General features: G+C 32.1%; 2 protein-coding genes across 9 annotated transcripts; both read right to left on the reverse strand.

Moving 5' to 3' along the window:
• Positions 1–2,309: 2,309 nt before the first annotated feature.
• Positions 2,310–8,068, reverse strand: LOC102579314 (pentatricopeptide repeat-containing protein At3g14730). Of its 8 annotated transcripts, XM_015305627.1 has the most exons (6): positions 7,966–8,068; positions 7,738–7,782; positions 5,235–7,582; positions 3,978–4,531; positions 3,209–3,431; positions 2,310–2,728 (listed from the first exon to the last, which is right to left on the reverse strand). In XM_015305627.1, exon 3 carries the CDS (start codon positions 7,471–7,473, stop codon positions 5,560–5,562), a length of 1,914 nt encoding a protein of 637 aa, XP_015161113.1. In that variant the 5' UTR covers positions 7,474–7,582; positions 7,738–7,782; positions 7,966–8,068; the 3' UTR covers positions 2,310–2,728; positions 3,209–3,431; positions 3,978–4,531; positions 5,235–5,559. The 8 variants fall into 8 exon arrangements, with proteins under 8 accessions (XP_015161113.1, XP_015161117.1, XP_015161114.1 ...); XM_015305631.1 differs by lacking the exon at positions 7,738–7,782 and having other exon boundaries at positions 5,235–6,905; XM_015305628.1 differs by lacking the exon at positions 7,738–7,782.
• A 674-nt stretch (positions 8,069–8,742) lies between these two features.
• Positions 8,743–15,465, reverse strand: LOC102580072 (RNA-binding KH domain-containing protein PEPPER-like). Its single transcript, XM_006367684.2, has 6 exons — positions 15,098–15,465; positions 12,090–12,348; positions 11,848–11,996; positions 11,078–11,758; positions 9,431–9,631; positions 8,743–9,282 (listed from the first exon to the last, which is right to left on the reverse strand). The coding sequence occupies exons 1-6, from the start codon at positions 15,389–15,391 to the stop codon at positions 9,094–9,096; spliced, it is 1,773 nt and encodes a 590-aa protein (XP_006367746.1). The 5' UTR covers positions 15,392–15,465; the 3' UTR covers positions 8,743–9,093.
• Between the last annotated feature and the right edge of the window lie 10,589 nt (positions 15,466–26,054).

Genomic DNA, 26,054 nt, shown 5'->3' on the forward strand with positions numbered 1-26,054 from the left:
TTCTTTTACATTCTTAGGTATAATATTATGAATTCCATAGTTATTACATTAATTTCTATCTTTCATCTTTCATTATATTAACTTTTGACCAATAATTTTTCATATTATTACACCGCTCATATATATGTGATAACATGGTATTGTAATTTTTCCTTTGATGAATCAAACTTGGTTGAATAAATTGAAATAATTTATCAGTATATGAATTATATCTTTTTTGGATGTAAGATGAACATGCAATTACATATATGAATTCACACATAAAATATATTCTTTAATTTTAATTTTTAGTTTTTTCAGGTAAAAAAAAGAAAAAGAAAACCTTTCTTGTTAACTATGGACAGTAAGATAACTTTCTTTGATTTATGTACACAGTCAATCGAGAAATCAAGTATGAGAGCCAACGACAATACATCATCTATTATGTGATAACTTATAAAATGTAGTTGTTCTCATCACATGTTCATATGACATCTAAACAGTTTAACGTGGAATACACGTGGAAACATCTGGTTAGATAACAAGAAAAATAAACAACAAATATCGTGTATAAGGTAATATTAATGAGATATGAATAATTACACGATTGAACTTCATCAAATTGAAATAAATATATAAATTATTGCATTTAACTAATAAAATTTTTCATTGACGATCTTCATAGGTTTGCTGAATCAGAGATATATATGACGATCCACATTGAACATTCACAAAATAATCTCCAATATTATTTTGTGCTAAGCTTAGTATTAAAATCTTCGCCTAAATAAACAATACTATTTACTATAACATATATTTTCTGAATTAGTAATCATATGCAATGCACGTGTCAAAAAACTAGTAAAAACTAAAAGTGCAAGATTTCTATGAGCATTATGAAATGCATGTTTGACAAAAAGATTAATATTATAAATAAAATGTCATAAATTATTAAAATATTTAACAAAAAGATAATGTATCAAGTCTAACTAAAAAACAAATCAAACTGAAAATATAACGTACGTTCTAAATTCAAAACAAAAAATCTAACATAATACCCTTATGTCAAATTTAAACATATCATACATAAATATGATTTTTTTTAATTAAAAAAACGTAAGTCTATAACCTTTCTCAATGATAAATTCTATTTTAGTTTAAAAATTAGGATACTAACAAAATTATGCTAATGAAAAAAATGAACATGACAAAAAAATAGAAAACACAAAAATTGCATGGAATCACATGTTGTAAAGGTTGAGAATGAGAAGGAAATTAAATATAAATAATAAATTTTTTAAAAGAATAGAAATTTTTAGAATAATAAAATAAAAAAGAAGTTAAAACAATAGAAAGAAAAAATAAATTTTAAAACAAAAAAATAAAAATAGAAATAAAAAGAAGAAATGAAAAAATAAGCAGCTTGTAATTACGTCATACTATTACCTGCAGTTCACGGCCCCTTCCTAAGAAATGGAGAGCGTAATTGTCCAACTACACTCAATTATGTGTTAACCAAGTAATTACATGACCAAACAAACACATCAGATAGTATAATTACACGCAATTACACCAAATCCAATTACTACGTGGCTTTTCAACTAGGCCCTCAGAGGGAATACAAGGAAATGCATTGAAGATCACTAATGAATAAAACGCATTTGTGTAATGCGAATTATCAACAAAATAAAGCTGAGATAAAATGTTGGTGACTCTTAATTATTTTTCCAAGACAAAAAGTAAATAATTTGTTTCTCAAATAGAATCAACAAAAAAAATTGGGACAAATTATATATAAATGTTCTGCAATTTAAGTATAGAAAATCTAACTAAGGTGTTAGTCTCTCCGTCCACTTTTAATTGTCTTGTTGCACTTTTCAAAAGTCAATTTGGCTAATTTTCAAAGTTAAATTAGATTATATTAATTTGATATTTTAAACAAAAAATTTAGATATTTAAAAACTATACAAAAAGTACTGTAAGTTGAATTTTTTTGCATATCAATACAATGAAAAAATGCATCATAAAATGCTAGTTAAAGTTCTTATAGTTTGACTCTAAAAAAGAAAACCATGACAATTAAAAGTGGCGAAGTACTTGCTTGTTCCAAATTTCGTGTATACTATTACGACATTCAAGAATTCAAATTAGTAAATTAAACATTTAACTTTAAACTTTTTCATAAAGTGATTTTCCTATCAAACTATTTTTTTCAAGTATTAATTTAATATAGTTCTATAATATATGAATTGAATTCCACGGGATACCTACCACCGATTTGGATACTAAATTAAATGACAAAGACACCAATCCAGTTCAGTCATTGAAACACACAACTATAACATCAATAAGTAAGTAAACTTGAAATGGCCAAATTTACTCAGAAACCAGAAACAATACAACAGACAAATGTTTTGACTTTGTTCTCCTCTTCATCCATTGTGTATCACTAAATAAATGTTCTGCCATTTGTTTCTGGCAAAAACACAACAAAACAACCACATGTTGCTATGCTCAAACTGAACGTGCCAAAAGAAAACCACTTATTGTTCCTACTTACTCTGATGAGCATCGAACTGAAGGCTCCTCCGAGAACCATAGCTTGTCTTGGCTGTGACTTGGTGAAAGCGAGCTTTCTTTCTCTGAGAGTAGTAGGCCCAAACCAGGTTGTTTAGAAGAAAATAATAGCCAAGTTGATGAGAGAGTATCATACGACACTCTCTACGGCTATGAAGAATTGTTAGATGCCCTGCAACAACGCAAAACAAAAGGCATATTATTTTTCTGGACAATACATCTGCCTATGAAAAAAATACCAACCAAAGCATGCGAGTCTTAGGTAAATTTATGCTACATTGCTTATTAAGTCCCCATCAAAATCTTAAACATTTGCCCCAACCATCTAAATATAAATGCTACTTCTTATTTCTTACACCTTTTTCCTTCTTTCTTTTCTTCACTTCTAGTAGGGGACTCTTATCTGTTCTTAAATATTTATCACTTTTGCTTCCTGAGATTCAAACCAAACAAAATTTGAAAACTATTCTTTTAAATAACCACGGTATTTGGGCCAGCTTGCAAGCACCTAGTCTAATTCCACGAGTTTTAGTGCAGTTTCTGGTCATTTCTGCTTTCTCTGACAAAATAAATTTAATTTAGTCTGATTTATCGCCAACAATTGGTCAAATTTGTAGGCAAGAGTGCACAAACAAATTAAGAGGGAGAGTACCTTGTGCTTCATCAAGATTAGCCGATATTATGTTCCATAAGACTTCAAAATAATTTTAAGCATCTACTGCCAAACGCTGCCAGATAATTGAAGCAATATTTAAACTTAGAGCACTGGCCCCTGAGCACAAATGGAAGGGAAAAACACTGCTGCAAGTCTGTAACCTTCTAGGAGAAAAAAATGAGAGCTTGTATCGTGTAGGAACAATCTTCTGGACTCACACCTGCATTAGCCAAAGTAGTAAAATCTTAGAGCTCCTTAGATAAGACATAAAATAAAGAATGCTAGAGTTAGAAACAAATAAATAAATAATGCAACGCAAAGCCTCAATGGAGTTTAATCGGAATGACTGGAATTCTACATCCACATTAAAGGATCAGATGAATTTCAATATAAACAACTTTCTTAAACACAATATATTTTTAAGGATAGATGAAGCGGCATTACACAACAGTATGTTAATATGTATTCCATAAACAGTTGTGAGCACCTGGAAGCACCTGGAAGATAGAAGAATTCAAATTCATTGTTTCAGCAACAAAAGCTTGGGTTGTTAATTTTATTTTATTTTTTAGTAACGACATAACAAACAGTACATTTTAATAATGATGGTCGTTTCCTCCTGTCTGAGCCTGTTTGTGCACACATAAAAATGGTACTTAAAACCTCATTATTATGATGCTAATTAAAGGTAGATAATAGCTAATTATACCAAGGCATCCTCAAGACAGGTAAAAATTTTAGGCACTATATAAATTGCGCAAATTACCCTTTCCTTAGTGAGAGAGGTCAGTAAACAGATCAGCACCACCTCAGACATCCTCAAACAAATCGCCACACTTCCAACAAGCTACTAATTTTCTCTGGTGACACCAAAGATATGCCCATTATGTTAAAGAAAAGTTCCCAACATTGTCTTGAAATCTGCAATGCAAGAAAAGATGTTCAACTGTTTCCTCCTCTGAATTGCAGAAATATCAGCTACTGCACAAGGAAAACCCTCTCCTTTGTAACTTGTGTTGTGCTTGGCAAGCATCCCTAGCTGCTAGCCAACCAAAAAAGCTGCTTTCATAGGTGATCTGGTTTTCCAAATCATCTTCCATGACCAGTTAGGAATTCCAAGGTTATTGCATAGCAGTTCCTGCCATTCCACCTTTGGAAACTCTCCTCTAATCTTCTGATAGAACCATCTTGTTGGGAACTGGTTCATGTTATAAATATCAGTTAGTTCATGTCCTGCTTCTGTGAAATACCTAGATGCATGCCTTCATGATCTTCTGTATAATTCATGATGCCTGTTTAGGAATGGTCTCCATGAAGTTCCTGTTGTTCCATAGTAGCAGTTTATCACTATTTTAACTTTGGCTAAGAGATTATTTTACAGGTTTAAGCAAAAGAACCAAAATTTAAACCTAAAGGAGAGACATATCAACTGCTTTATAGAATGCCTAATGCAGGCTTTCTTAGGAACCTACTGTAGCTTCACATTCAGCAAGGTAAGGTTAATAAAATATCAAAGTTGGTAGGATGCAGAGAAACAAATGATTTATATTGTCACTATTTAGTATTTGAAAATCTGGAAAATAAAACAAGCTATAGCCGACCAGAATGCTGGCAATTTTCACAGAACCTATACTTCAGCATTTCCTTCAACATTTTCAATTTTTTTTACAGCCAGAAATCCCCGAGGGCCAGTGACGCATGATTCAACACTCGGTGAATAATGAGCCCTCCCTTCTATCCTTCTCAACTTAAATATCCGGCTTTTGCCAGCAAAATAAAAGTTAATGGCGTTTTCCCAGAATACCTCAGCCTTTCCTTCACCATTTTCAAAACTTACAAAGAAGTTTGATGACCAGAATTCATATATACAGTAGGTAGATCGCTAAAAATTATACTTCAGAAGAAATGAAGAAACATATTGATTATGATAAAGAGTAACAACATTCAGTGTGCAAGTTCTGAATACTAAATAAGCCTACAAAAAAACTGCAGTGGAAATGCCCATATGATAGAGAACACTTACATTCAATGACTGTCAACATCAAAAGGAGAAGCATAGTCCTTAGTTGCACTAAATATCCCCTTGGTTATAGCAGATGCTGCAAAATGATATGCTCCAAAAGTGAAGAAAACATACTTTTCATTTTTCAATAGAAAGTTTATCTGCAAAAGCACACAGATAACTCGGGCTATTTTCGAAGCACCAGCATACATAGACATTGGATTCCATGAGAGGCAAAATGAACTCACACACTTGCTAGGTTTCCCAAATAGATATTGTAAGAACCTTCTTTCAGTCAGTGCTTCAGGAATCTTCATCTAGAACAACGGAGAATAAGTCTGGATTATCATGGACTGCTTTCCAAGGCATCAGATTCTGGTGTATAACCATGCTCACACAATCGCGCTGTCAAAGAATTCAATCCAGCATAAATAAGGTTGGCTTCAGGATGTGATTTATCAGCAATAATAAAGACATGGACACCATTATGAAGTTCAATCCAGCTACAACCAGGTGTCTTCCTTACATTTTGTAGCTTCATTGCATCTCTTATCTCTAATACCTCTTCATAGCGACCAGTCTGTCCATAAACATTTGATAATATGACATAACTTCCACAATGATCTGGTTCAAGATCAAGTACCTGTTTTGCAGCAACCTTAGCAAGATCATCATTACCATGTAGACGGCAGGCAGCCAAGAACGCTCTCCATACAACAGAATTGGTCTTAATGGGCATTGTTAATAATAACTCATAAGCAGCTTCAAGCTGCCCAGCACGACCTAGCATGTCAATCACAGAGGTGTAATGTTCAATAGAAGGCACAACACCATACTTCGGCTGCATATGGGCAAGAAATTCTCTCCCCTGTTTTACAAGCCCTGAATGGCTGCAAGCTGACAAAACCCCAACAAATGTGACATCATCAGGCCTCAATTCTGCCTTACACATATCAGAAAACAATTCTAATGCCTTGATGCCAAATCCATGCATGCCATACCCCTTAATCATAATATTCCACGACGCCACATCTTTGAAATTCATCATATCAAAGATCAGCTTAGCTTCACGCATGCTTCCACATTTGGCATACATGTCCAAAATTGCATTGTCAATGTAAGTATCATCATATTCTTTGTCAGCTGTATCTTTCCTCAGACCATTAACAATCATGTATCCATGAATCTCTCTACCATGCCTCAACGCTGCTAAATGAGCACAGGCAGGAAGTGTAGTGGTGACAGTCACCAAATCAGGACGAACTCTAGCAGACAACATCCTTTTGAAAAGCCTCAAAGTTCCCTCATGATTACCACATTGTTCATGCACACAAATTATTGAGTTCCATGAAAATATATCCTTATCATCCATTGTCTGGAAAACCTCTAAAGCGTCAGCAACACAGCTACATTTACCATACATGTCTATTAATGCATTAGAAATGGCAACCCCCAAATCAAAACCCTTTTTTATCACAAGCCCATGTATCACCTTTCCATTATAAACTTCCCCATAATTTGCCAGAGCTGAAAGTACACCTGTTATGCTAAACTTGTTGGGAATAACCCCATCCTCAATCATCCACCTAAAAACCATCAAAGCACTACCAAACTCTCCAGTTTGAGCATATCCATTGATCATGGCATTCCAAAGCACAACATCTTCCCTCTCCGGCAAATCCTCAAACACATCTAACGCAAAATCCACCATCCTATACATTAGATAACTGTGCAACAAAGCACTTCCGATGAACAAATCAACTTCAAGCCCAAATTTAAAAACCAACCCGTGAATCCTTTTCACATCTACTTCATTTTTACAAGCCTTAAGCACACAAGGAAAAGTGAACTTATCAGGCATGACACCAACTAGCCTCATTTTCAAATAGAATTCAAAAGCACTTTTAGGCAAATCATTGGCAATTAACCCTGCTATTATAGCATTATAAGCAAACACATTATGGTCAATTGGTGAAGTATAGAATACAGATAATGCATTGGATATCGAATTGCATTTCGAGTACATGTTAATAAGGCTAGTGGTAGGCACGGGAGATAAATCCAAATGGCCACATCTAAGCATGTGGCAATGAACTTGTTTCCCTCCTGTAAGGTCCTTGTCATTACCACATGATTGAAGTGATACAATGCAAGTCTTGAGATCAAAAGACTTGTAAGCAATGGATGAAAAGCTAATTGAATATTGACATTGTGACTTAAATATTGACAAAGACCTCGTAATTAAGGTTCTTTGCCTCATTTAGGAGCGAAAAACGAAAATGCATACAGGATCTTAGATGCTCAGTTGGTTGGCTACTCAATTCCTCACCTTGTAATATCCCCTCCCCAGTTTTTCGCTTCCACTACATCTATGTCATAAAAAAGCAATCTTTTATCAAAAAATAAACTAAAGAAATCCAAACAGGTATGAAATTGAGCACTTTAATTATCTACAACTGCTAGCTCTTAACTACAGACCACCTCAAACTCAGAAAATTATGCAACATGATTACTAAAAACTTACTATTATCTCAATACCTTTTTCAAATCTGAACCTATACTTCTATACCTGCATATGTAATTTGTGAAAAAGTAACAATCTTGAAACACCCCAAGAACCATTCAGTATAATCAGTCAAGAGAGTGAGTGAAAAGAGTGCAGATAGTAAATGGGTGAAGGGAAATAGAAAAAAAAACAAGAATCAAATTCAATTACTTGTCATTGATTTGAAGGAATGAAGAAGATGGATACCATAAACGAAATTTCTGTCTGAGGATTGACGCAATCTAGGAAGGGTTGAATCAAATACTGAGGTTTAAGGAGGCGGAAAAATATTGTCTTTTTATTTTGTGATTTACTATCCATTTGTGATTTGCCCTTGTTGGTCTTTCATAATATACTTGCAATATGTATTTTTGAATATTTATCATTAAATTATTTTTTTACTAGGTAAGATGTGATCTGTTTATATTGTTATTGACTTCTTATAAAAAGAAATAGTCTTGCGTGGTGATATTTTAAATTTCTTAATGAGCAAATAAATAGTAGGCTTTTTTTTGTGCAAATTCACCGTTATACCTTTGAAAAAGTTGCATAGTCATTTCAAATTGGGGATTAGGCCATAAAAGTTGCTAATACTAATGTAAAGTTTAGAGGGAAATAATAAAAAAAATTAAAAATATGAAGTCAAAGCAATTAAACTACTTATACAGCCAGCCTAAGCATTGTTATGAAAACTAGTGTTATCTAAATACTCTATAAAGAGGGAAAGCCACTTGACTTAACCGTAGAGGAGTGAAAACCCACTTGACTTGCCGCCACTCATCTCAAGTCTAAGAGATCCACCCCTACTTTAAATAAAGAATTTTCCACATTTATCTTCCACAAAATAAACTCACTTCCAACCCCAAAACAATCGTGAGTTTCCACTAGAATTCGATGCAGAAGATTAGCACAGACCCAGTATGAAGTTGGATAAGAATGCTCTCCACCTTTGACAGACAAACTTATAGCATAAAAGAAGCACTATAAACAACAAAATTTGACAAGGTTCATTCATAAATATCTGAAAAACTACCACCCCTCTGGAGAGGCAATTGCAACTGATCATTTTTGTGCAAGTCACAAGTTGCAACATTTACAAAACGAAGCTTAAAGTATAAATAAATCAACGAAAGATTCAATGGTATCATATCGATACACATGCAAGAACTACAAGCTATGGTGGGCTACTGGAAAAGCTATCAATACATTGTTGTATGCGATATCAGATTAACAAAGCATGAACCACATGCGGTTGCTTCAGTGTTTGCTCTGGCATCAGATGCACAATAACAAACAGGAAGGGAAGTACGAGTGCTAAGACTCCGGCTATTCTGTTCATGACCTGTAGCTACTGTATCCTCCTCCAGCACCAAATGATCCATAGCCACCACCATAATGATGTCCGCCGTATGAAGATGATGGGTAAGAGCCACCACCAAGGTTAGAGTAAGACGATTGCCTCAAGCCTGTATCTAACTGGCCATAACTGCTTGGAAGTGATTCTTTGTGGCTGCTCATGAATTCCTACATTGACGATTCACTCATCAGTTGTTTTGCAATTCAGAAGAATACTATGGAAACTCCTCAATCACATATAGTTCGCAGGTTTTAGATGCATCAGATGTGGAGTCTTTACATATCAACTAGATGTTTTTTTTAAATTGAGATTTACCTGGATAAGCTGCTGGGCTGTCTGAACTTGTGATGACATCCCTTTTATTTCCACCGTGATTTCATCAGATAAACCCCTACTTTCTTGCACCGTAAGAACGGCACCACTAGTACGGCGTATATAAGCAATATTTGCTCCCCCAATGCCAATGATATCTTCTGCATAAGCTAGTGGTATTTGCATTTGAACAGTTTGGGATATCTGAAACGGAAACCAAGATGAGGTCGCCAGAAACAAGTATATTGTTTATGACATAACAGAGTAACTTTTCTTACATTGCAGAGAACATAAAACTAGCATAAGAAACAGGGGAAGTGTAATTAGCAATTTTACAGGTCTAGGCTTTTTAGATCAAAAAACAAATGCAACTAATCACACAACTTACAAACTCAGTTAAGATAACATACTGCTACATATACTCAGCTTGTGATGATTGAATGATTTAGCAAAGAAAAATAGTACAGTACACAGTTAGCAAATGTTTCTCAAGAGCAAACATGGAATTTATACCAATCTATCTAGTTCGCTTGAGCACTTCACCCCTTCCAAATAAAAACATAAAAGTCACCACCAGTGTGTATTCTCACTTAACAACGTCACTTGACTTCATACTTGTCCCTTTAATCTTATACAGGTCTATTATAATAAGAATGCCTTGAACTGAAACTATCAGGGAATTGCAGACAAGAGATCTTAAACTGCACCTAGCATTTTTGCCTCCACTGGGATTTGAAAGTAGCACTCCAAGAGTAACCCAAAGTTGCAGAGAACAATGAATGGAACTCTAGACTCTAATAAGAAGACTTGCTACCAGACTCTAATAACAACTTTAATATTTCGAACCACTTTCAACACTCCACACGAACTAAAGATAATTAGTTAAATTGAGTTCTTTTTACTTTGAACAAGAAATACTAAAAAATTTGCTGCAAAGAAAGGTAATGTTAAGATTCTTTTCTCAGGAAAGCCATCGCAATTGCGCAATATAAAAGACAAGTGCTTATTTGTATAAACACAGAAATCTTCTCATATAAAAAGTAACGGGATGCAAATGTCCAGGACTTCATCAGTTTAGCTTGAATTGAAAGCAGAAATGAAATAAAAAGTTGCTATAACAAGACTGGAAATACAATGCTCAGAGGAGGGACTCACTGCCTGATTTTAATACCCCGACAAAAAGAAGAAAAACAGACCTCTTGAAACAGTGAGCAAAAATTCAATGGTCAACGGAGGTACTTATAATTGGACAAGATGCCATTAAGAAAAGACCAGAGTAGGATTTTATGGAACAGAAACTTGATGTAAGAGTCTAAGTAACATCCCTACTCTAATACCACAAAGAAAATGAAGACAAAAGGTTTTGAAAACTTCTCTGTTTGAAAGGTTGCTAAAGAGCCGGTGCCACAAACACACAGGAACAGTAACCCAAAAAGAAGTAAGAAACAAGAACTCACGGAAAGAAAGAAAACTGTTGGATCAGACAGTCTAAACCCCCGACCATATTAATTAAGTGTCTATCAAGATTGTATAAGCTCTCATACCATGTGAAAATAGATGAGAAGAGAAATCCTCTTACTGAAGTTGCTTTTTGGTCAAAAACATACAAGACAGCTCTGTACTGTAAAGTAAGATGGTAAAGACACAAACCTGAGTAATAACAGAATTCCCAGCACGACCCACACCTGAAGTGCGAGTTCCAGAAAGTCCAAGATCTTGCCCATACAGTGAAAGTCCAGTAGAATGATAATGTGAGTCCAGCTGGCTTTCACGTTCGGGAAACAGTGAGTCCCTCTTTGTTGGAGGAGGATAATCACCAAGTCCTGATCGAGGAGGATAATCACCAAGTCCTGATCGAGGAGGATAATCACCAAGTCCTGATCGAGGAGGATAATCACCAAGTCCTGATCGAGGAGGATAATCACCAAGTCCTGATCGAGGAGGATAATCACCAAGTCCTGATCGAGGAGGATAATCACCAAGTCCTGATCGAGGAGGATAATCACCAAGTCCTGATCGAGGAGGATAATCACCAAGTCCTGATCGAGGAGGATAATCACCAAGTCCTGATCGAGGAGGATAATCACCAAGTCCTGATCGAGGAGGATAATCACCAAGTCCTGATCGAGGAGGATAATCACCAAGTCCTGATCGAGGAGGATAATCACCAAGTCCTGATCGAGGAGGATAATCACCAAGTCCTGATCGAGGAGGATAATCACCAAGTCCTGATCGAGGAGGATAATCACCAAGTCCTGGTCGTGAGGTATTAAGCATTGTCCTCTCAGACCAAGGCTCAGTTTCGCGCTCCTGAACGGAAGGTGTATTGTACTGCGGAAAGAACAAGTATAACAAGGATAAGCATATCAAAGAACATTGATATGATAACAAACTGATAAAGGAAAAAGGCATAAGCTTACATTCTTTTCAAACAAGGGAAGAACGCTCTGATCCACCAAGAACTTTCTAAGGTGCCCAATCACTGATTCTAAAGCTTTGAGAACCTTAAGAGCTTCACCTTGAATTTCCACAATTCTCTCATCCGAAGTCGCATAGATTGACATCTCATCTGAGTATATAGATTAAAGTGAACTCCTGTAACTTATTTAACAGTAATTCTAGTAACTCAAGCAGTAATAGAATAAAGACTGCAAAGAAGTACCATTGGAAAGAACTCGAATGGAGGCACCAGTATTTTGCTGGATAGGCTTGATTAAAGACCCTTGCTTTCCTATTAAGTTCACAGCTTGTGTTGATGCTACGAGTAGTCTGATGGAGCAGAATGCAGCCCCAGCAACTCCAGGTAAGTTGACATCATCTTCACCTTCAGATAGACCAGTGACACGTTTGAACACTCTTATTACAGCTACCATAGCAGGGGATAATGCTGCCTCGGGTTCTTCTTTCCCTGATATTAGAACCTGTGGCATTGTTTATGAGGACTATCATGAAGACTACTTCTTCAAAGAGAGGGCAGAACAGAATACGGAGGTTGGAAGCCTTCACAACAGAAAATATTGAAAAACGATACCCGGAAAGAAAGGTAGCAAATGAAGCATATTAAAAGTGAGATGACGAATAAAATGCAAACTTTGAAAGAAAATAATTAGCAATCACCTTTCCCCTTTCAATTAGTCATATTACAGGGGATGGACACTAATTATCATATCTACAACCTATGTCTTCACACACATCTTCAACCCCTTAGGATTCATTTGGTAGCTAGTTAGAAGCTAAGTAATTCAACACACCTATTATAGTGTTTGGTTTGCAATTTAGAAATCACATAACTAATATGTGTATAAGTTATGAGGGAATCTATGTATTACTTTATGCAAGATAGAAGATGGAATAACTAATACATGAATAACTTATCGTTGCATTAAATAATACACACATTCCCTCACAATAATTCCTATACTACTAATACTTGTATAAATGTAACCGGCTACCAAACAACCCCTTATTGTTCCACACCACTAGCCCCCTAAAGTAAAAGAAAGAAAACACAAAAGGTCAATAATTCTTTTTCCACACCTCAATTTTTTGCTCTTTTGCATTTTCATTATTTCAATTTTCCATTTAAATTTTCCCTCAAATTAGTTTTGACATCTATCTTCAAACACATTCATTGCACTTCAAATGGATGCTTTTATGAAGTTCTGAAAGTGGAGCTAATAGTGAAACTGAGATCTCACACCTTGGAGAAACTTCTTCTCATTTATAAACTTTCTATAGGATGATTTTTCTTTCACAAACTGCCATTAGCTTGCTGTTGTAAAAATCTCAGCCAAGTATTTCCGGTAACTCATTGATGTAGTACTCAGTCCTCTCTCCATTACATCCTATGCAACTTCATCACTAAAACCATATTATTTCAACATTGAAAGATCAATGGAGCCAATTCCTTACATCTAGCATTTTCTCTGTTTCCTTGTGAAGGCAGGTGTGGGGGCATGGGTTGGAGGGTTGTGCAGAGGAGTCATGTCACAAAGACAAGGAAGATTTATATAGAGAGAGTAACTTGTGTAATAAGTGGGGCTCTAAGTCACACAAGACTCAAACTTCCTAAACCCTTAATGCTTATTAAGCCATAAAAACAATTTAAAGGTCAGAAAAGGAAACGAGTTGACATACACCCAAGAAGTATGAACTTAAGAATTGTGTCATAAAAATCCTACTTTTCATCTTAGGGTTGCAAAATTTACTCTTCATCTGTGGAGAATATTCCTAAGCCACAAAGGCATCTCCTGGACAATGCCCAGGAAGGTGGCTGAGGCATTACTATGCTGGGAGGAAGCAGGTGTACATGCTAAGGACAGAGGTAGATGGAGAATTATCCCGGGGGCTATCTGGTGGGCTGTTTGGAAAGAAAGGAATTCAAGATGTTTTGAGAGCATAGAGAACAATGTGCAGAAAGTTAAACTAAACTGCATTTTACTTTTAGTCTTTTGGTGTAATCAGTTATACTCTAATGACACTGTCTCTATTATTGATGTGTTAGACTCAATTTAGACGTAGAGAAGTGAAATCAGGAGTACACTTGTATATAAGGTTACAGTACGACCCATGTACTGTTTTGTGATATAATACAAAGTTACCAAGTTCAAAAAAAAAAATTTACTCTTCATCCAACCCTTCCCTGAACTATACAAGTTCCCAATACTTTACCCCCAGATGTACAGTAAACTGCTACTTCCAATCTGATGTCATACTTCCTCTCTTCCTATTTACTAGTTTAAGATGTTCATTTAACGAGTGTACTACTATATCAGCGAAAGTGGCGGACCAAGGAGTTCTAATAAGGAGATTCAAACATATACAAAATTGCAACTTGAATTTGAATAGGTGATACCGAAAGCAATTTCTGAATCACCTTTGACATACCCTAGAATTTTCCCTTAATCAAGGTAATTCAAAAGCTTATATACTCTCCATGTCCCAATTTACGTGGCACAATTGAAATTTCAAAATTCAAACTTATAAACTTTGACCACGAATTATGGACATAAAAGCTGTAAATTTTTTTAAAATAAAATTTATACATGTGAACATTAAGTAAAGTGTACTATAAATACAATGATTAACAACTTTAAATATTTAAAAGGCATATAAACAAATTCCGATCAAAGAAGAATTTGGTTGATTATCAAAATCCCAAATGTGACACATAAATTCGGACTGATATGCAAACAAAAGCTCTTTCATCGTTTTTGCATGGTAAATTTTTTTAACAAACTCCTCCACACCGTACCAGTGGTGAAAAAACAGCACATCAAAATCCAAACCTTGAAAGCAAAATCAACATGAACCATATGAAATGTGTATAAAAAAAGATCATCATACACATCTTTTTGACGAAGGGGATAATTGAACCCTCCTTCACCCCTAACCAGTGGTAAAACAAAACAAAACATCACATCAAAATCCAAACCTTAACAGCAAATTCAACATGAATCAAATGAAATGTGTATAAAAAAGAGCATCATACGCATTTCTTTTTTATAAAGGGGGTTCAATTGAACCCTCCTCCCCGTAACCAGTGATGAAACAAAACATCACATCAAAATCCAAACCTTGACAGTAAAATCAACATGAATCATATAAAATCTGTATAAAAACAGCATCATCCGCATTGGAATTCATAACCAAAAGAAAGGATAAACTTACAACTCGATCAGGAGAGGAAGGAGGACCATCAAGTACACGAATCTTAGCCCCAGTTTCCTCACACATCTTCTTAACAAGTTCTCCTTTACGCCCAATAATACTTCCAACTTTGAGCACCGGTACAATCAATCTGAACACACAACTCCCAGGCCACCCAGGCCATTTTGGCTTCTCTATCGAAACCTCTGGTGCGATTTTCACTGAACCTGCGTCTGCTTCTTCTGGTTTCACTTGAGAATTTTCAAATTCATGCGTTACAAGAGAACCATTTTGGATTTGTTCGATGGAAGCCATTGATCGCCTCTGCTAAGAGTATTTTAGGGTTTTAGGTTAAGTTTTTGCAGTTGCGGGAAATTTAGTGAGGAGAAGGAAGATAATTGAGGGTTTTATAGAGGTGGAGATTGTCACGTGTCTATTCATTTTTCCTTTTTCTAATATTGGGTTCGAAATAAAGATAAGATGAAGGTCTACATACATTTCACCATTTTCGATATATTATTTCGCCATTTTCGGACCTCATAAGATCATATATATGTTATTGTTGTTATTGTTGTTGTCGTCATCATAATAAATAACATAGATAAGTAGTTTTACGAGTGAAAGAGGTTATTATGTGAGTTGGTTCATTCTTTGATTGTTTTGTTTTTCTTCAAAAACAGAAAGATGATTTCTCGACCTGCAGACACGAAAGAAATTTATCCAAGACATAAAAGAGATGGTGAAACGTATCCTCGTATCTCGCTTTTATGATATCTACATTCAATTGTGTGAGTGTGCTCCTAATTAATTCGGTGTAATTTATAAATTACGTATTATATATCATAATTTGTTAAAATATAATATCTAGCATATCTGTTTATACCATTTTATTTATAAATATTAAAGAAACTACTAAAAAAGTTGACGATAAAAAAAGTTCTTTCTAATTTTAAAAATCGTCTAGTAAAAAATTAAGTACGTAATTGATATAAATTTTAAAATAAAATATATTTTGTATTTAATTTAGGGTACAATTAAAAATCAAAATAAAATTTATATTACAATTATAAGATTATTAATCTCATATAAAAGGTGAAATAGAGAATTCAAATTATAATTCTGATTTTAGATCAGACACCTTAGTCGATTATTGTCTCTTTCTTTTCACATTCATTATTTTTTATCAAATTACAATTACATTTCATAATTTATAGAAAACTAATTCATGGAATATTTGTTTGTGCGGTTTTTTCATTTAGAAATATTAAAGGAACTATTGAAAAAAAATGGCAAAATGGTCTGGTGGACCCTTATACTTGTTTGAATTTGTATTGTAGATCCTTCTACTTAACTACTTATCAACTGAACCATTAAACTCAATCAAAATAAATTTTTTAAACCCCTCCTACCATGTGTGTAATTCACTCGCCCATAAATAGATGACATGTCAAATCCATGTCACATAAATCAATGACATGTCATAATTATCTCCATTAACTATATTTTTTAATTATTAATCAAAAATATTAAATGAAAGGAAAAATAATAAAATTTTAATTTATTCATTAAAATAAATTTTGGGATTCCAGGCACCAAATCACCAACCATCTTCTTCTCCCCAACCTATTTCCGCCATGAAATTGCCTCAAGCCACCAGATTAGAAAGTCGTCGCCGCAACTCTTCTTGCTAGCACAATCTATTCTCTCTCACACACACCCGTCTCTATCTCTGCCGCACACACTTACCATTTTCCTTTCCTCCTTTTTCAATCTCACAAAATCAGCAACCTTAGGTCACCGCATTACCAGCTTTGGCCGGCAAACCTTTTCGCCGTTGTGACCAACTCCTCTCACCCTCACCCACCTCGTCTCCTCCATTATCTTCCTTTCACCGCACCACCAGCAAACCAAGACTGCCTCTCCTCTCGATTCTCTCCGGCCACAAACGAACCTCATTGTCGCCTCTCGTACTAGTGAAAAATGGATTAGTGTCAAGATCTCTGCTAGAGTGTAGAGAAGAAAGAGATAAGGGATTAGGGGCAGGGATTGGGTTATCTGAAAAAAAGGTGAAATGGGGAAGAAGAAGATTTATTTTTTTGTTAAATTTATATTTTTTATTTTTTTTGTAATTTTAATAACTCTTTTTAATTCAGATATGATGTTTACTTGCTTACACGCGAGTGTAATCACACACTCTTGCCAACTCAGTCATTTTAATGCCACATATGCTTGGTCAACGGTCAGAGGGGTTCAATATATCGTGATTTATTAAGTTTAAGGGTTCAGTTGATAAAACGTTAAGTAGAACCTGAAAGAGTTAAGTAGGTTAGATTGATATCAAATTTGAAATTAAATATGTTATAAATTTAATTGTAGATACAGGTAAAATCAAAATAAAAATTAAATTACAATTATAGAATTATTTATTTAATATAGTAACAGTATATCCAGTGAAATTCCACAAGTGAGGTGTATGCAGATCTTACCTCTACTTCATAAAGATAAAGAGATTATTTTTAAAAAACTCTCGACTCAAGTATAATAAATCTCGATATATAAAAAGAAGAAGACAACCAAGAAAAGCAAAATCAAGAAACAATGAAAAAATAGCTAAAACAACAATAAAATCATATAATAGTCAAAATATCACGAACATCATACTAGTATAATCATGATTTTGAACTAACCAACTCAATCTCTATTATTAGTAGTCTTCCTCTCCACATTCATTGTTATTCATCAAATTATAATCGCATTTTCTTAAAAGTAATTTATAAAATGTCTATTCATAGTATTTCATTTTTACAAATATAAAAGGCACTATTAAAAATCTTTAACGACCAAAGTTTGTTCATTGCCCAATGAGTCATTTAATTGAAAGAATATAATGAATTATCTCCATATAAATTTTGAAATTAAATATATATCCCACATTTTGTTATAATTAATATTAAAACACAAATTTTCACAATCATAAAATTATCTATTTCACATACAAGATGAAACAAATAATAATTATTATTATTATAATTTATAATTTTTAACGAAACAATTTAGCAAATTATTAATATTTCTTTCCCACATTTACAAGTTTTTATCAAATTGCTATTACATTACTTTATCAGGAAAAAATATATTATGCTCTCAACTAGTTTTCTATTTTCTATCAAATACTATTACATTTTATAATTTATCGAAAAATAAATTCTACAATGCTTGTTCACATAATTTTATTTTATTTACAAATATTAAAAGAGCTACTAGAAGCCACAAACAGTCGAAAAAATTATTTCTAGCCTTAAAGAGTCATTCAATTGAAAAGATTAAGTAAAGTATTTTGGTATAAAATTTTAAGGACAAATTACAGAAATCACATACTTTTAAGGCAAAAGTACAATCTATCACTTAAAAGTTTATAATTACAGAAATCCCTCAAACGGATACAATAATATAAGCGTTGATACATTAAGATGCGCGAGATACATTAATCGTTAAGTAAGATACATTACATTTTATACATGATACACTCATCTGATGTACATTTTATACATGATACGCTAATCTGATACGCGAGATACAATAATATAAGTTGCTGATACATTAATCTGATGGGCGAGATACATTAATCTAATGCGCGAAAATGAGGGATTTTGGAAATTTGTAAAACTTATAGGGGATAATGGTAATAAGTAAACTAAAATGTGGGATTTCTGTGATTTTTCCAAATTTTAAAGTAAATATATTTTTCATTTAGTTAATAGTATAATTAAAATCAAGATACATCATGAATATCTTTGTTAGCCTTATGACTATCATTGTCAGGGGTTTGAAGAAGTTCTTGAGCTTCTCTAAGGGATCTCAGCCTCTCCCTTCGTGTCGTTATCGTCGTCTCTATGGTGTTTTCCTCCTCCTTCGACATTGACTATACATTACTATTTATGTATCATGACCATAAAATTATGCATTATTTATGTATCTTATTCTAATTGAAAAAAATATTGTAGTTTATAAGAGATATATTATACATGTAATTGTTCTCAATAGCATTTTTTGTGATTGCTACATAACATTGTGGTTAGTTGATATGTATCTGATACATACAATAAAGTCTGAAATTTGATGAATTTGATATACATGTGTTAAACAATTGGTGCAACTATTCCTTAAAATGTTACTCGAAGGACTGACATAACATCTGATACATGACTAATTTGACAATGTTATGTATCATATACAAAAAAAATTAGGGAAAAGGGTCTGATATACCCCTCAACTTTGTCATTTAGAGCTGATATATCTCTTGTTATGAAAGTGACTCATATATATCCCTACTTATATACAAATGACTCACATATACCCTTTTTCTCTAACGTAAGTGAAAAAAAATTAATTTTAGTTTAATTTTTTAATTATTTATTTTAAAAAAAATATAATCTCATATGGGTATATTTAATCCTCCTCAAACATATTTTTTTTTACTTTTTTTTTTGTTTCAATGACTAATTTAGATTTATTATTTTGATGGTCAAATTTATTTATGTTTCACTAATATTCTTCAAAAATTTATTATAGACGACCCAATTTTTTTCTTCAAATACAAAAATTAAATTACAATATAGCCAAAAAAATAGTTTTAAATTATAATATAGCCACAAAAAAATAGTTTTAAACTTTTTTTCTTTTACACTAAGGAATGAAAGAAAAAAATAAAAATAAGAATAAAGAAACTACAAATAATGATAATCAAAGAAGTCAAAATAATAATTTATGTATGAAAAAGATTAAAATACTCCATGAACTTTGCTAGAAGAATCATATATATCCCTAAATGATTTAAAAAAAATAAAAGTCAAAAATATAAATTTAAAACTAAAATTTTCACTTCTGTTAAATGTAGGGTATATGTGAGCTCATTTTGTAATGGTAGGGGTATATGTGAGCTGTTTGTATAACGGTAAGGGTATATATGAGCCACTTTCATAACGAGGGACATATCAACTCCAAATGACAAAATTGAGAGGTATATAAGGCCCTTTTATAAATATGATACACACTAATTTAGTTATAAAACAGTGTTGCATATACATAACAACATGTGATACATAACAAAGTTATGTGTCATATACATAATTATGAATATGATACAAATTGGTATTGTTATAAAACATTAGTGTTTATATATAGCCTTCTAGTTGAATAAATATGGGTATATGTATCTGGTAGTAAAAGTTAACGAAATTTGTAATAGTTATGTATCAAATACATAACTATGAACATGATATATACTAATTTGTGTTTTAATAAATTAGGATTATGTATCAAAACTAATATCTGAACACAATACATTGTACATGATGAAATTGTAATGTAATAAAAAGTTGAAACGAAGGCATTATACATAAATTTATGAATCAAAATCAACTACAGACATTAAAAATATGAACCTTGGGTAGAGAAGGGTATTTATCAACATGTTCTACTTTCCCCCCATTTTCTGTATAAAAAAAGAAGATGACCAATAAAAAATTGAAAAAAAAAAGTTCTGTAAGACGAGATATTATAGATCCTACTTTTCTACCTTTTTTTTCGACTTCAATTTCAACTTCTCAACATTATGATTCATCATTGATAATGGATCATGCAAGCGTTTGAGTCTGTTTTAGCCCAATCATCATCATCATCAAAATCATAAATACGATCAATATTAGGTGAGATTAATTGGGTAATTTCAATACTAAAATAAGGAGCATCATCCATATGTATCAAGACTTTGAAGATGGAAAATCAAAAAGAAAAAAAGAAAAAAATGACGAACTGTAAGTTGGAGAAGACGAAAAACTACATATTGAGAAATCTGAAATCGATTGACTGGAGATAGAAAAAAAATTAAAATTCAAAATTGTAATAAGGAAGTAACTGTTGAGATTGAGGGAGTGAAAATAGGAAGAGATTGAATGAGTTGAAAATACGAAGAGAGAAATGACATTTGTGAGTTGAGAAGCTATGTACCCAGAAGAGTGGGGTTTTGGAGGAAAAAGAAGGATTTTTGTAATATTTTGAAATGGTAGTGAATAATAAGAAAATATGGTAAATAAGGATGTGTAAATAGGTAATTTTTCCAATCATTATTACAGTTTAGTAAGAGTCCAAATTTTACTTAATCTTTCATGGGCTTGGTTAGTCTATTTAAGACCTTTTCCACACCTATAAATAGCCCACAAATTCTTCTTTGAAGGGGTTTGGGCTTTGGACTTTGACGAAAGGAGAATACACATCAGAGCATTATAGGAGTTGTGAATCACCGATCTTTCTTTTATTAATTCACTAGCGAATTTAGCCGCGTTTCGCGCAGTTATGAAAAATATACGTAAATTTATTTAAAAAATTAATTATGATACAAGAAATAAAAACCCAATTATAGAAATAAAAAATAATAATAATATCACAATATAAATATTTTTGTAGAATTAAAGCTTAAGTGAATTACATTTTTATTATCAAATATTTTTCAAAATTAAAAAGCTAATTTATTAAGAAAAAAATTCATATTTTATGATGTTAATACATATAATTTGAATAAACATATTTAAGGACTTGATTTTATTTCTTATTTTTGTTAAATGATAAATTTACTGTTCGATGAATCTTCCTTTTATTCGATTTTTTTTTTTTGATGAAACAAAAAATAGGAGGAAAAAGAGATAAGTATTTCTATTTCATTTCTTCTTTGATATTTAATCCTCTCTTTGTAGCTTGTTTTTCTCTTATTCATCATCGTCTAAATAAATATTTTTCTCTTATTTTTCATCATCATCTAAATAATCCTCTATTGCTAATTTTCGTCTATATCTTATATTATTCTGGTAAATTTACTACAATTAAAAATTTATAAGAACCTAAATTAAATAAAAATTATAGAGAGAACATATGAAAAAGTAAGCAAAAACAGAAAAATAACAACACAATTTTGTCAAGTCCTTAATCACAAAAACAAAGATGAAAAAAAATTAATAATCAATGCAATTATTTTTGAGTTTTTATCCGGCACCCCTTCTATCCATATCCAAGAGTCTTTTCATGGAGTCAAACTAAAGTATAAATCTTATATTACGATAATAATATAGGATATCACTATTCCAAATATGGAATAAAAAATAATAATATGGAGTAGGAATCTAATGAAACAAAAAAATATGAATTTATATAGACAAAATTGAAGGAATATCATAAGGTATCTTAAATTTTGAAATTAAATAGTTGGGGGTTATGAATGTGAAAATTTAAAGAAAATGAGATAATAATATTAATTAAAGTAGAAGTTCAATAGATATAAGTTATGAGGTAAAAAATTGAAAATAAATAAAAGAAGGAAAAAATAAAATAATGAGGACAAAAAAAAACTCATGAACTATTCAACGTTTGTTGGGTATTTAAGTTTTATTAGGACAGCAAGCAAATCAACTTCTTCTTTTTTGGTACTACTCCATTGTGTTTAACAAAATTGAAAGAGGAAAAAAAATATAAATAAAAAAAGAGACAAATATCTTGAAATATTGAAGTAGTAAATATTGAGACTTTTATTTTTTTGTAATAAAGAATAATAATGAGTGTAAATAATTTTTGATACATTTAAGTATAACAACAAATAAAAGAGTAGTAATTGATATATTGATTTTTTGTACAATAATAAGTAAGCAGAAAAATATGAAAAATTGTCAAAAAATTGAGGAAAAAGATAAATAGAATATTTGGCCAAAGAGAGGTGCAACTTCACTTTTCTAAAATCTAGCTTATATTATATAGAGTTATTTAAGCACAACAATATGTAATAGCTATGAGAAATGTACCATAGATAATATACCTTTCAAGCATGACAAAATTTTAGAATATTGAAATCAAAATAATACATTAATGAATCTTTAAAATGTTGAAAACATTCAAACTTTATACTAATATGATCATCTTTCTTGATGAATCTTTCAACATAATTAAGCTTCCTTCTTCGTTTTGATGAACTTGTACTAAATTAATGTGAACATTTCTTTATAATGAATCTTTGAGGAATATATCTTTGATCTTCATCAAAGTGAAGAACATATCATGTCACTATCTTTTCTACAACTTCTATTGGAAAAGATGAAGAATAATTATATTTTTTTAAAATAAAAAGAGAAAAAAAAAACTACACTAATGAGAAAATAAAAAATGAATATTCAACATCTCTATGGATGATTGTTATTTATAGATTTGATAATCCATAAGAATAAGTTAAAGAGACATGTTATTTAAGTAGAGAATATGAATAGATGGAGGTTTTTTTTGTAACTCATTAGATATAATTAGAATAGTAAATATGATTGATTTTTTTATTTAATAAATAAAATATTTAATGTAAAGAATTAAGAAAAAAATCTCAAAAAAGGAGAAAAAAGATAAATATGAATGGAGGCCAAAGAGAGGTGCCACATCACCTTGTCTATGTGATCTCCTTCATATTATATATAGATTATTAGACGTTTTTATGATTTCTTTTGGTAAACTATGAAAAACTTACCATAACCAACAAAGCAACAATACACAGTAAAGAGTACCTAATAACCAATACCACCTTCTAGGAAGGGTGTAAAGGATAGAGAGGCCTCAACAAAATCAAGTAAACTAATTACAATCAAATTCTGTATGTGTCCTCGACACCTATGAGCTTTCTTAGACAACTTAAGAAGGTCTAATCTCTTTACAATTTCCTTCTTGATCTGGACTATCACTATGTCTGCCTGTACAATTGTATGCTTAAATTTTTTCGAGTTTCTTGCTCTCCAAGTGTGATATATAACAACTCCCCATATATCAACCACTATCTCTTTTTTGAATGGCTTCCAATGCTTAGCTTTGATACTTTCCAGCACTTGCTTAACTTCACCTGGTAGTAGCTGCACATCAACCCATGTCAGTATTTTTAAGCTTACTTGCTTAAACCAGTCACACTCAACAAATAAATGCATTGTAGTTTCTATTTGTTATCCATCGCATAAACAACATATACCATTTTCAACTCGGATATGCATATTAGCTAACCTTTCCTTTGTCAATAATCTTCTTTGTTTAGCTAACCACAGGATGAGCCTGTGTTTAGGCTGAGCAACAATAGTCCATACCAATTCAGCTATCCTCCATCTTTGACGTTTTTATGATTATTAACACCAATATGATTGTTACTATGAACATGAGTCACCGAAATTTTACTTTGTATGAAATTTTTGTTTTCTATCCCACCTGAGATGTCCATTGTTTTCGATGAGAGAATTGCCTTCATTTTTTCGTTTTCTTCTCTCTGCCGGTTGTCTTTTCTTGAAAGAACTGAACGCAAAATTCCTAGAAGGCATTTGAGTTATAATTGGGTCATAGTGTTAATTTGGGTCATGGTGGATAATTATGGAAGATGGGTGAGTTATTAATTTTTGGGTAGAAATTTAATAAAAAATGGCTAAATTATTGAGATGAAGTCACATGTTCAACCGTTAGTTTTAAGGGTATACACATACCAAAAGTTTGATGGTAAGAGTATATATAACTTTAAAGTATAACGGAAAGTATATACATACCCCCTCTGTTCCTTTTTATATGTCATCCCTTTCTAAATAGTTGGACCATAATACTTGTCATTTCATAAAATCGATGCATCTATTACCATGTTCTTCCTATTATACCCTTGATAGAGTAGTTAATTAGTCTTGAAAATATATACTTTGATCAATCTAGGAAAACTAATAAGTAATTAATATTCATTGGAGTACTTCATACATTGAGTAAATTTTATGTATAGCAAATATAAAATTCATAATTGTATGCTATGGCTATAGTTTATATTAGGGGTGTTCACGGGTTGGTTTGGATCGGTTATTGGTTAAAACAAAAACCAAACCAACTTAATCGGTTTTTAAATTATCAAAACCAAACCAAACCAAATATAATATACATTTATCGGTTTGGTGGTTATCGGTTTTGGTTTGGTTTGGTTTGGTTATTCGGTTATTAACCATACACAAAAATAAAAGAAACAATTCATTCAAAATGTGAAAAAAGTGACAACAATCCATTCAAAATGAAAAACAGTTAGAATGACTTAAATTATTGAACTTTCGATCACTAAATTTACTATCAATAAAGCTTTAAAATTCACTATATTGGCCTAGAAGGAAGAGACAATAACATTTTCAGTCCCACAAAGAATTGTCATAGACACTCATATACATGAAATCAATAAGATAAATGTTTCATCTTGGGCATTTTTGCTTTCAATAAGTAAATTATAAAGAAATTTTAATGAAAATATGTATAAGATCTTTAAAATTGTTTATAAAAACAATATATTAAGTATGTATATTAATAAAATATATGTATATAATTCATCAGTTCGGTTCGATTATTTCTTCGGTTTTTTTGAATAAAACCACAACCAAACCAAATACTATAGGTTTTCAAAAATCTAAAACCAAACCAAACCAAGCCCAAATAAATTCGATTTTATTTTATCTGTTTGGATCGGTTTTTATCCAAACCCGTGAACACCCCTAGCTTATACAATTGCACTCCATAGCAAAATTTTAGTTTGCTATGAAGCTGTCTTTCTGTATATCTCAGCATTCCTTCAATTTAATATACATTTTGATTTTTTTTTAAAAATTAAATAAAAAGGCTGTAATTTCGGTTAGAAAAAAAGGGAAAAATCACTGAAGTCACGCACATTATGTTTCAATCGAATTTCCTTTCTTCTACATCTTCTTCAACAGTAAGAACTCCATTGTAACTCAGTTTAGAAAATCGATCAAGCTATTGACGGTACTATACAAACAATCGAGATCATATTGATTTTAGAGATAACAACCAGAGGTAATTTCATGATGAAAAAATACTCTGATTTTGTTTTTTTCTGGTCAAAATTGGTGTTCAGCGTGTATTCAAAATCAGATTTCCTTTT

Source organism: Solanum tuberosum, unplaced genomic scaffold (assembly GCF_000226075.1).
Source record: "Solanum tuberosum cultivar DM 1-3 516 R44 unplaced genomic scaffold, SolTub_3.0 scf00880, whole genome shotgun sequence".
NCBI classification, from domain to species: domain Eukaryota; kingdom Viridiplantae; phylum Streptophyta; class Magnoliopsida; order Solanales; family Solanaceae; genus Solanum; species Solanum tuberosum.

What these genes read in the sequence shown, in the direction of transcription:
- LOC102579314 (XM_015305628.1), bottom strand. Translation starts at nt 7,473, where the DNA reads ATGAGGCAAAGAACCTTAATTACGAGGTCTTTGTCAATATTTAAGTCA.
- LOC102580072 (XM_006367684.2), bottom strand. Translation starts at nt 15,391, where the DNA reads ATGGCTTCCATCGAACAAATCCAAAATGGTTCTCTTGTAACGCATGAA. An exon ending in TTCCCTTGTTTGAAAAGAAT is followed by an intron (nt 11,759 to 11,847) that starts GTAAGCTTATGC and finishes TTCTTTCCGCAG; the next exon opens with TACAATACACCTTCCGTTCA. An exon ending in GGAATTCTGTTATTACTCAG is followed by an intron (nt 9,632 to 11,077) that starts GTTTGTGTCTTT and finishes TTTCCGTTTCAG; the next exon opens with ATATCCCAAACTGTTCAAAT.